General features: G+C 47.5%; 1 protein-coding gene across 1 annotated transcript in view; it reads right to left on the bottom strand.

Annotated features, from left to right (window-relative positions):
- The window catches only part of ror2 (receptor tyrosine kinase-like orphan receptor 2), a 140,243-nt gene that overhangs the window by 22,062 nt on the left and 105,712 nt on the right, over nt 1–12,469 (bottom strand). Inside the window, exons 3-4 of the mRNA XM_038970244.1 lie at nt 6,774–7,061; nt 5,152–5,182 (exon numbers count right to left, since the gene is read on the bottom strand). Of these exons, the coding sequence (XP_038826172.1) occupies nt 5,152–5,182; nt 6,774–7,061 (319 nt within the window). The remainder of the gene's footprint in view (nt 1–5,151; nt 5,183–6,773; nt 7,062–12,469) is intronic.

Below are 12,469 nucleotides of genomic sequence, written 5' to 3'. Positions count from 1 at the left end.
CAGCGTTGTACGAGATCTTCAGCTTCTTGGTAATTTCTCGCATAGAATAGCCTTCATTTCTCAGAACAAGAATAGACTGATGAGTTTCAGAAGAATGTTCTTTGTTTCTGGCCATTTTGAGCCTGTAATCGAACCCACAAATGCTGATGCTCCAGATACTCAACTAGTCTAAAGAAGGACAGTTTTATTGCCTCTTTAAACAGAACAACAGTTTTCAGCTGTGCTAACATAATTGCAAAAGTGTTTTCTAATGATCAAATTAGCCTTTTAAAATGATGAAACTTGGATTAGGTAACACAACGTGCCATTGGAACACAGGAGTGATGGTTGCTGATAATGGGCCTCTGTACACCTATGTAGATATTCAATAAAAAATCTATAATTTCCAGCTACAATAGTCATTTACAACATTAACAATGTCTACACTGTATTTGTGATCAATTTGATGTTATTTTAATGGACAAAAAATTTGCTTTTCTTTCAAAAACAAGGACCTTTCTAAGTGACCCCAAACTTTTGAACGGCAGTGTATGTTCCCCATGCCAATAAAGCCCTTTAAATTGAATTGAAATTGAATTGAAATTGAGAGGAGAGTGAGGAGAAAGGGGTACTCAGAGACACAAAAGCATTGCTCCAGTCTGGTATTTACGACAGAGCACTAATCTACCACCAGTTCTCTGTTTGATTGGGCTAGGGAACCATCGTCACGGAAACAGCCCCCACTATCAGTACTAGCCTGAGAGCCTCTTCTTCTCCCGTGAGCCTCCAGAAAGGGACAATGCTCTAGGGGGGGGGGGGGGGGGGGTAGTTTATCCTAGGTACAGATCTAGGATATGCTTCCCCTCCCCCAATCGTAACCATTAGTGGAAAAAATACAAAACTCACCCAAGATCAGCATCTAGGTGCAACTTCAATTCTACTCCTTTTATTGTGAGACGCCTTTGTGATAATAATGACTGTCTGAATTTGCAGTTGATCAAAACATTCTTAGCACATAGCTTATTGTCTGCATTCCAAATGACATCCTAATTCCCTATATATAGTGCACTACTTTTGACCAGTATGGGCTCTGGTCAAAAGTAGTGCACTAGGATATAGGGTGCCATATTTGGGATGCAGACAAGACCACAGAAGAATGATTCACTACTCTTGCCTCTTCCTCCAAGTTCTACTTCAAAGGGAATTGTCTTGGTTGGTTATTGCTAAGTAAGGTGTTGTTAAAAAGATCTCTCTGAATCATTGCTTAGTCATAATTCAAGTTTAGGTGAGGAGGGTTACAGTTGGAAGTTCTACTAAGGTAACCACACACTGAATGGAAGGGTGGTAGCTCACTTGGGGGTACATTAGAGGTGTGTGTGTGTGTGTGTATATAAAATGGACCACATCCCATCAACAGCTCGCACTTCTGAAACAACCAATCCACAACAAGTCACTTGTAACGGATTTCCTCTTCGTCTGAGGAGGAGTAGCAAGGATCGGACCAATGTGCAGCGTGGTAAGTGTCCATAATGAGAATATTTAATAAATCCACAGAACACTGAACAAAATAACAAAAGTACAAACAAACAACCGAAACAGTCCCGTATGGTACTAACACAGGAAACAACCACCCACAAAACACAATAGAAAACAGGCTACCTAAATATGGCTCCCAATCAGAGACAACGACTGACACCTGCCTCTGATTGAGAACCATACTAGGCCAAACACATAGAAATATAACAACAGAACAAAACATAGAAAAACAACATAGAATGCCCACCCCAACTCACACCCTGACCAAACTAAAATAAAGACATAAAAAAGGAACTAAGGTCAGAACGTGACATCACTACCTAGTCTTGTATCATATTATTTTGAGTGTACCCCCCCCCCCCCAATCTCAATCCATCCTGTTCTCTTCAGTAGCCTACGTTGGTTAACATGCTCCATTCAGTGTGCGTGGCTTTCAGAATGGCCCCTCAGACGTAGCGCTATTTATTTGACCTTGGCTAGGAACAATTACGACCCCAAACCGAGGGTGACTGCCAGCTTTCTTAGGGCTCCCTGGGACATTAAACAGGGCCTGTCCGACATTAGAATGAGTCTTTTGTTTCTCAGCCGACGTAAAGGAGTGCCAAGCAGGGGTCCCACACTGTTGCACCTACGGAGGTCCACCACTCCTTTCAGACACCCCTCCCCCCTTGCTTATCGGCCTCAACTTCCAATCATCACCCGCTTTGTTAGGCTTTATTAGGACGCAACAGCAGCCAACAGCAACAAGTGCTTTTTTTGTGTAACTTGGTGTGTTGGTGTGTGTGTGTTTTGGGGGGGGGCAACTAGCAGTCATTTGGGGGGGGGGGGGGGGGGGGGGGGGCACACTGCCATGGTCATTGAGCTGGTCTGGTTTTGAGGAAACAGAGGGGGAGTGTGATTTATATTGGCCAAGCGCTCTGTTGAGTTAGACACGGTCTGCGTAGAGTGTGTGTGTCTGAGTGGATAGGGGTGGGCGGTGTGAACAGAGCAGAATATAGAGTGCTATACAAGGTCTGACACATTGGTCCAGTCCTAAGCTATGCTAATGCTAACGTCTAGCGCGTGTCCAAAAAACACTGACTGGATTCTAGAACAAGTCTGCCCTTAATAATAGTAATAATAATAACTTCTGACCCACTGGAATTGTGATACAGTGAATTATAAGTCTGTAAAAAATTGTTGGAAAAATTACTTGTGTCATGCACAAAGTAGATGTCCTAACCGACTTGCCAAAACTATAGTTTGTTAACAAGAAATTTGGAGTGGTTGAAAAATGAGTTTTAATGACTCCAGCCTAAGTGCATGCAAACTTCCGACTTCAACTGTAAGCCTCGTGCTTTTCAATGACCCAAAGTCACTTAAAGCTAGGCTAGCAATGAAGCTAGGCTAGCAATAGACACAACGACTGGTTAGCATCCTGCATTTGACAAAACTGCTAATTACATTGTTAGCCTACTGATGATATAAGCAACTTGTTCTGACTGAGATTCCAAAAACAACTGGTCACAATATAGAGACTATGAATCAGCCGGTGTTGTTTTCGAGACCACCTAAAGCAAGACCGATTCAACACTAAGACCGGAGCTAATCAAGTCAGAGTCAAGAATATGGAGACTATGAATCAGCATTCTTTCCAGTTTTGGACCAACCTCGATGAAAACCGCTAGTGTCTGACTCAGTGAAGGAATCTATTCCCTGCTCTGTCTTTAACTCATTCACGTCAGGAGAGCTTCAAAGGAAAGGAGAAGGGAAGCTGCAGGAGCCTCTGTTCTCAAATGAGTTAATATTCTGCTTCAATGCATCTTCTGTTCAATGACATGCTGTTAGACTATGTATTGATAATTGCGTAAACCCACACTGATGTGAAAATCATGAGATAGATAGTGAACATGTGCATGCCTGCATTTAAGTGTGTTTTTGGGTGCAAGTGAGGTCACATGTGCTCATATATATACACAGCGCCAGTCAAACGTTTGGGCACGCCTCCTCATTCAAGGGTTTTACTTTATTTTTTACTATTTTCTACATTGTAGAATAATAGTGAACACATCAAAACTATGAATTAACACTTATGGAATCATGTAGTAACCAAAAAAGTGTTAAACAACCCCAAAAATATGTTATATTTGAGATTCTTCAAAATAGCCACCGTTTGCCTCTTTGTATGACAGCTTTGCACTCTTGGGTTAGGGTTACCTGGAATGCATTTTAATGAACAGGTGTGCCTTGTTAAAAGTTAATTTGTGGAATTTCTTTCCTTCTTAATGCGTTCGAGCCAATCAGTTGTGTTGTGACAAGGTAGGGGTGGGTATACAGAAGATAGCCCTATTTGGTAAAAGACCAAGTCCATATTATAGCTCAAATAAGCAAAGAGAATTGACAGTACATCATTACTTTAAGACATGAAGGTCAGTCAATACGGAACATTTCAAGAACTTTTAAAGCTTCTTCAAGTGCAGTCCCAGAAACCATCAAGCGCTATGATGAAACTGGTTCTCATGAGGACCGTCACAGGAAAGGAAGACCCAGAGTTACTACTGCTGCAGAGGATAAGTTCATTAGAGTTACCAGCCTCAGATTGCAGCCCAAATAAATGCTTCACAGAGTTCATGTAACAGACACATCTCAACATCAACTGTTCAGAGGAGACTGCGTGAAATCAGGCCTTCATGGTCAAATTGCTGCAAAGAAACCACTACTAAAGGACACCAATAATAAGAAGAGACATGCCTGGGCCAAGAAACACAAGCAATGGACCGGTGGGAAGCAATTAGACCGGTGGGAATCTGTCTTTTGGTCAGATGAGTCCAAATTTGAGATTTTTGGTTACAACCGCCGTGTCTTTGTGAGACGCAGAGTATGTGAACGGATGATCTCCGCATGTGTGGTTCCCACTATGAAGCATGGAGGAGGAGGTGTGTTGGTGTGGGGGTGCTTTGCTTGTGACACTGTCTGTGATTTATTATTAATTCAAGGCACACTTAACCAGCATGGCTATCACAGCATTCTGCAGCGATACGCCATCCCATCTGGTTGGCACTTAGTGGGACTATCATTTGTTATTCATGGAGTGCTGCCTCAGATGACCCGGCCTCCACAATCACCCAACCTCAACCCAATTGAGATGGTTTGGGATGAGTTGAACAGCAGAGTGAAGGGAAAGCAGCCAACAAGTGCTCAGCATATGTGGAAACTCCTTCAAGACTATTGGAAAAACATTCCAGGTGAAGCTGGTTGAGAGAATGCCAAGATTCTGCAATGCTGTCATCAAGGCAAATGGTGGCTACTTTGAAGAATCTAAATTATATATTGATTTGTTTAACACTTTTTTGGTTACTACATGATTCCATGTGTTATTTCATAGTTTTAATGTCTTCACTAATGTTTTACAATGTAGAAAATAGTACAAATTAAGAAAAACCCTTGACTGAGTAGGTGTGTCCAAACTTTTGACTGGTAGTGTACACACACACACACACACACACACACACACACACACACACACACACACACACACACACACACACACACACACACACACACACACACACACACACACACACACACACACACACACACACACACACACACACACACACACACACACACACACACACACGTAGTAGAATTACTTACGCTTCATTGGGCTCGTGTGTTGGTGACTGCCCTGTAGAGAACAAGAAAACAGGAGAGTGTGAAAATGGAGCAATATGCGATTGCCTTTTATCAAGCCACATCAGACGCTATCCCATTTCACTTTTCGTATTACAATCATAGGTCAAGGCCAAAGGCTGAGGATTCAGAAAGGGCTTTAGTATCACTGAGGGAGGTTAACACCCAGTTTGTGTTTTTGGCCTTGGTTTACCTCCATAAATCATCAGTTTGTATTTTTGGCCTTGGTTTACCTCCATACATCATCCGTTTGTGTTGTTGGCCTTGGTTTACCTCCATAAATCATCAGTTTGTATTTTTGGCCTTGGTTTACCTCCATATATCATCAGTTTGTGTTTTTGGCCTTGGTTAACCTCCATACATCATCAGTTTGTATTTTTGGCCTTGATTTACCTCCATATATCATCAGTTTGTGTTTTTGGCCTTGGTTTACCTCCACAAATCATCAGTTTGTGTTTTTGGCCTTGGTTTACCTCCATAAATCATCAGTTTGTGTTTTTGGCCTTGATATATGGAGGTAAATCATCAGTTTGTGTTTTTGGCCTTGGTTTACCTCCATACATCATCAGTTTGTGACAGGGAGTGTAGCTAGTAGTGGATGTTCAACAATGCCGGGCATCTAAAAATCTGTGATTTCAATTATGACTCTTGTAATTACAAGTCTACAACATGACCCAGAGCATCCTGATATAGCATAATACAGTATATAGCATAATACAGACATATAGTGGTATATGTCCTGGGAGAAACGTGAATGATAAATTGCTAGTGGCATGAGTTTAGAAATAAAAATCCCACTGGTGACATAACAGACCTTCTCCCTCTGAGGAAATACCTACTTCTGTTTTCAATAGCAGCCTTGGTAAAACGTTCACTTACTAAAAGCACTAACATTATTGTACTGAGATGACTATGCGTGGGGGAAGCTAGCGCTACAATTTTAGCCGGCTATTGCACTAAAACTGTCAGCGGCGTGGGTCTTTAAAAAACGAGTTTATCTAGTATCACATAAAAGCAGTTGAAAACATTTGGAGAGCAAAAACACTGGGGAAACTGTTTCTGTGCTCGGCTAGATTTAGGAATGGTCGTTTTTACGTTAGGGAGGTGGGAGAGTTATACTGGTGCTCTTCAATAAATCTTAGCGCGGTGTCAGGAGTATGAGGTTGTACATATGGCCCCTTCACTAGTGTCGCTCCAGTTCATTTAGATCAATGGCATTGCCACATAATAACCCTCCAAAATAACTGGCCAGAACGGGAATAGGGCTATAATCGCTACTTGGGTGAATTAATCGATTGTGACTTATGAGTAGTGAACAGAAAGTCCAATTACCAAAAATGTGCAGTTTGCCTTGTCCAGGAGTAGCTATGAATGCTGGGTTTATTTATTGAGTGAGTGGTTTCTGAAACCATGTATCCCACGGTAGGTTTAACAACCATCTCTGTATCGCTCTCCTTTTTCGCCCTGCCCTCTCGCTCTTTCTGTTAAAGTGTGAGAGGGAAAGAAAGAGACACAGGGGCAAAAGAAAAAGTAAACGAGCAAGAGAAAGAAGGTGACACAAAGCCCAACCACCAACCTCTCCTTACCCAGCTTCACGTAGAGCACGCCAGTGCCAGAGATCACCTTGACCGGGTTGGAGGCCACGCACTGGTAGTAGCCTGTGTCCGTGGTGTCCAGGTCCGTGATGCGCAGCTTGGAGCCCGCATCGGTTTTGCGGATGGAGATGCGCCCTTGCTCCTGGACCACGGGCGCGTCATTCTTCAGCCAGCGGATGGTGGGCCGCGGATTTCCCGTCACCTTGCAGTGCAGCGTGGCCGCCTGGCCCTGCACGATGGTGATGTTGTTCACCGGCTCCTGGAACTCCAGGAAGTAACCTAGGAGAGAGGTCACAGGTTAGGTTGAAGGTTAGGGGTTAGAGGGCTAGGATAAATATCAATGAAGGATGGAATGTTGGGGTGAAGACCTCTACGTTCTCTTGTCCTGGTTGGTCTTTGCTCAAAGTTTTTCTGCACTTCTCACACTGTTGTGCCGACTCGAACTGCACTCTGCTGGCTTGGATGTTTTGTATTCACTTTGCCGTTTCTAATATAGTTCCAGTAACTATGGTGGATGTGTAACTAACCAGGCCAGTACAGTACAGCTCGGCTCACTAGTGTGAAAAAGGTACAGAGGCCTATTATAGAAATGAAGCAACATACAGCACTATGTTGAATCAATGGGAAAGAATTCCAACATCACATTCTGAAGCTCCGAGGCTTGTCCTGTTGCAGAGAGAAACACCCATTCCCCTCTACTGATATCACTTATTAGGAGGACACGTGATCTCAACGGCTACAATAAGGAACACGATAGTGGAAGCCTTAATGAGTGAGGGGCTGCTCCTTTTCTTTTCATCCAAGTTTCTGTCCCAAATGGCAACCTATTTCCCTACATAGTGCACTACTTTTGATCAGAGATCTATGGGCCCGGGTCAAAAGTAGTGCACTATGTAGGGAATATGGTGCCATTTGGGACACAACACCAGTTTCCTGTCTGGAAGAGGAGAGTTAGAGCCAAACAATCGTGTTCCCCCACCTCCTCCCACTTCCTGTTCAATGGAGGTTGAGTACTTCCTGCATCCCTCTTTCTTTCTCTGTCATTCTCTCTTCATCCCCCCAGATGCCTATTTTTAGAACACAATGCCTGCACTGAGAAAAATATATCTATATGCCAACAATGCCTAATTTATCATAACCATTACAGATAACAAATCCTAATTGCTAAATTGCCGCATATATATACAGTCAATAAAAAAGCAAGCGTAATTTAAGATTGATTTATTGAAACCGTGATATGAACTGGTTATATCTTGGAACAAAATCTTCAAAAAAGGTAGTAAACTCAACACTAACCTCAGCAGTGGCGGCTTGTAGAAGACTATGGTTGTGCAATGGTATAGCCTTGTTTGTTAATTTAGCAGACAAGACGCTTGTCACGCCCTGACCTTAGAGAGACTTTTTATTTCTCTATTTGGTTAGGTCGGGGTGTGATTTGGGTGGGCATTCTAGTTTTTCTATTTCTTTGTTCGCCGGGTATGGTTCTCAACCAGAGGCAGCTGTCTATCGTTGTCTCTGATTGGGGATCATACTTAGCCAGCCTTTTTTCCACCTTTAGTTTGTGGGATCTTGTTTGTGTGTAGTTGCTTTCTGCACTGCATATAGCTTTACGTTAGTTTTTGTATTTTGTTGTTTTTCGGTGTCATTTAAATAAAAGAAAAATGTACGCCGACCACGCTGCACCTTGGTCCAATCCATCTTTCAACAGACGTGACAGAAGATCCCACCACAAACGGACCAAGCAGCGTGGCCAGGAGGAGCAGACATCCTGGACATGGGAGGATATCTTGGATGGTAAGGGATCCTGGACGTGGGAGGAGATCCTGGCCGGAAGGGATCGCCTTCCATGGGAGCAGACGGAGGCAGCGAGGGAGGAACAACGACGAAACACCGAGGTTCGCGACCACGAAGGAAGCACGAGAGGCAGGCCCACATTTTTTGGGGTGGTTGGCGGAGCCAGGTTTCAGACCAGAGCCAACTCCCCACACTCGCTTTAAGGAGCGTGTGACCGTTCAGGCACCATGTTTTGCGGAGATACGCAATGTGTCTCCAGTGCGCATCCACAGCCCGGTGCGTTCTGTGCCAGCTCCTCGCACTTGCCGTGCGAAAGTGAACATACAGCCAGGACGGGTTGTGCCGGCTCAGCACTCCTGGTCTCCAGTACGCCTACTCGGTCCAGGATATCCTGCGCCGGCTCTACGCACTGTGTCGCCAGTGCGCCTTCACAGCCCAGTGCGTCCTGTGCCAGCGCCCCGCATTTGCCGGGCTAAAGTGAGCATCCAGCCAGGACACGCTCCAGACCTCCAGTGCGCCTCCACGGTCCAGTATATCCTGTGCCAGCTCCATGCACCCGGCCTCCAGTGCGTGTCTCCAGCCTGGTACGTCCAGTGCCTGCTCCACGCACGAAGCCTCCGGTGATCATCCTTGGCCCGACGCCTCCGGCGATCATCCTTGGCCCGACGCCTCCGGCGATCATCCTTGGCCCGACGCCTCCGGCGATCATCCTTGGCCCGACGCCTCCGGCGATCATCCTTGGCCCGACGCCTCCGGCGATCATCCTTGGCCCGACGCCTCCGGCGATCATCCATGGCCCGGAGCCTCCGGCGATCATCCATGGCCCGGAGCCTCCGGCGATCATCCATGGCCCGGAGCCTCCGGCGACGGTCGGCGGTCCGGAGCCTCCGGCGACGGTCCAGAGCCTCCGGCGACGGTCGGCGGTCCAGAGCCTCCGGCGACGGTCGGCGGTCCAGAGCCTCCGGCGACGGTCGGCGGTCCAGAGCCTCCGGCGACGGTCCAGAGCCTCCGGCGACGGTCCAGAGCCTCCGGCGGCGGTCCAGAGCCTCCGGCGGCGGTCCAGAGCCTCCGGCGGCGGTCCAGAGCCTCCGGCGACGGTCGGCGGTCCAGAGCCTCCGGCGACGGTCCAGAGCCTCCGGCGACGGTCCAGAGCCTCCGGCGACGGTCCAGAGCCTCCGGCGACGGTCCAGAGCCTCCGGCGACGGGCGACGGTCCAGAGCCTCCGGCGACGGTCGGCGGTCCAGAGCCTCCGGCGACGGTCGGCGGTCCAGAGCCTCCGGCGACGGTCGGCGGTCCAGAGCCTCCGGCGACGGTCGGCGGTCCAGAGCCTCCGGCGACGGTCCAGAGCCTCCAGCGGCGGTCCAGAGCCTCCAGCGACGGTCGGCGGTCCAGAGCCTCCAGCGGCGGTCCAGAGCCTCCAGCGACGGTCGGCGGTCCAGAGCCTCCAGCGGCGGTCCAGAGCCTCCAGCGACGGTCGGCGGTCCAGAGCCTCCAGCGGCGGTCCAGAGCCTCCAGCGACGGTCGGCGGTCCAGAGCCTCCAGCGACGGTCGGCGGTCCAGAGCCTCCAGCGACGGTCGGCGGTCCAGAGCCTCCAGCGACGGTCCAGAGCCTCCAGCGACGGTCCAGAGCCTCCGGCGACGGTCCAGAGCCTCCGGCGACGGTCGGCGGTCCGGAGCCTCCGGCGACGGTCGGCGGTCCGGAGCCTCCGGCGACGGTCGGCGGTCCAGAGCCTCCGGCGACGGTCCAGAGCCTCCGGCGACGGTCGGCGATCCAGAGCCTCCAGCGACGGTCGGCGATCCAGAGCCTCCAGCGACAGTCTGCGGTCCAGAGCCTCCAGCGACAGTCTGCGGTCCAGAGCCTCCAGCGACAGTCTGCGGTCCAGAGCCTCCAGCGACAGTCTGCGGTCCAGAGCCTTCAGCGTCAGTCTGCAAAGCATATTCTACCACAAAGTGGTACAGTATAAAATGGATCTCTGATTAAAGATTACATTTTATTTTAACCTTTATTTAACTAGGCAAGACAGTTGAGAACAAATTCTTATTTACAATGACGACCTACCCCGGACAACGCTGGGCCAATTGTGCGCCGCCCTATGGGACTCCCAATCACAGCCAGATGTGATTCAACCTGGATTCGAACCAGGGACCGTAGTGACTCCTCTTGCACTGAGATGCAGTGCCTTAGACCGCTACGCCAGTCAGGAGTTGACGTCCATTAGAGTACTCCATTACTTATACCCATCCCTACACGCAACCTTGTGGCGGTCGCCACATCTGGTTTACGTAACACTGACTCTTCAACAAAACAAACATGTCACTTCCTCGCGACAGAGATTGAAGGAGTAGGGTGAGAGAGAGAAGGAGGGGGGGGGCCTCTTCTCCCCTCTGCTGCTCACAAGGAGGTGAGGAATACCGCAGGCAATGAACTCTCTCTTGAAATAGAGGGCCCGGGAGGAAGGAATGGACAGAGTGAGCATGAGAGAAAGCAGGAGAAAGAGTGAGAGAAAGAGGGAGAAAGAGGGAGAATGAGAGAGAATAAAGAGAAAAAAGAGAAAGAGAAAGAGAAAGGGAGAGAGAAGAGAGAATAAAGAAAGGGAGAGAGAGAAGAGAGAATAAAGAAAGGGAGAAGGGAGAGAGAGAATAAAGAGAAGGAGATAATAAAGAAAGGGAGAAAGAAAGAGAGAATAAAGAGAAAGGGAGAGAGAGAAGAGAGAATAAAGAGAAAAGGAGAGAGAGAAGAGAGAATAAAGAGAAAGGGAGAGAATAAAGAGAAAGACAGAGAGAATAAAGAGAAAGACCATTCAGGTCCTCTGCATTCCGACCAGCGCGACTCACTACAAATAACCGATGCCATTGGATAAGAGACCCAGACCGAGCCTACACTGCACAGTCATGTGATCCTGCCCTGTCGCCAGGTAACCAATGTTAACAAACATTGTCCAGGGTCAACACTCTGGTCAAGACCAGTAGACCACTGAACCATAGAAATAGCCAATAGAATATCTAAGTACTGAACTCTGTGTACCAAGGTTACAGACGCCTAGCCCCAGACCTGCATGTGATTTAGCCAACTGCTTTCGCAGATTTGGGGTCCATTCCATTTCAACTCTGCAAGGTATATAACATCAATCATCACATTGGACATTTGCGTCAAAATAATTTCTGTTCACATACTGTATCCTATTCCCTATATAATTTATTCCTTGCCCATAGGCTTCTGGTCAAAGGCAATGCATTATGTAGGACAGTGTTTCCCAACTCCAGTCCTCCAGTAACCCCTACAGTACACATTATATAGGGCAGTGTTTCCCAACTCCAGTCCTCCAGTAACCCCTACAGTACACATTATGTAGGACAGTGTTTCCCAACTCCAGTCCTCCAGTAACCCCTACAGTACACATTATGTAGGACAGTGTTTCCCAACTCCAGTCCTCCAGTAACCCCTACAGTACACATTATGTAGGGCAGTGTTTCCCAACTCCAGTCCTCCAGTAACCCCTACAGTACACATTATGTAGGACAGTGTTTCCCAACTCCAGTCCTCCAGTAACCCCTACAGTACACATTATGTAGGACAGTGTTTCCCAACTCCAGTCCTCCAGTAACCCCTACAGTACACATTATGTAGGACAGTGTTTCCCAACTCCAGTCCTCCAGTAACCCCTACAGTACACATTATGTAGGACAGTGTTTACCCAACTCCAGTCCTCCAGTAACCCCTACAGTACACATTATGTAGGACAGTGTTTCCCAACTCCAGTCCTCCAGTAACCCCTACAGTACACATTATGTAGGACAGTGTTTCCCAACTCCAGTCCTCCAGTAACCCCTACAGCACACATTATGTAGGACAGTGTTTCCCAACTCCAGTCCTCCAGTAACCCCTACAGTAC

This window comes from Salvelinus namaycush, chromosome 31 (genome assembly GCF_016432855.1).
Source record: "Salvelinus namaycush isolate Seneca chromosome 31, SaNama_1.0, whole genome shotgun sequence".
Classification (NCBI taxonomy): Eukaryota; Metazoa; Chordata; class Actinopteri; order Salmoniformes; family Salmonidae; genus Salvelinus; species Salvelinus namaycush.
This window is presented reverse-complemented; position numbering and strand designations above follow the sequence as displayed.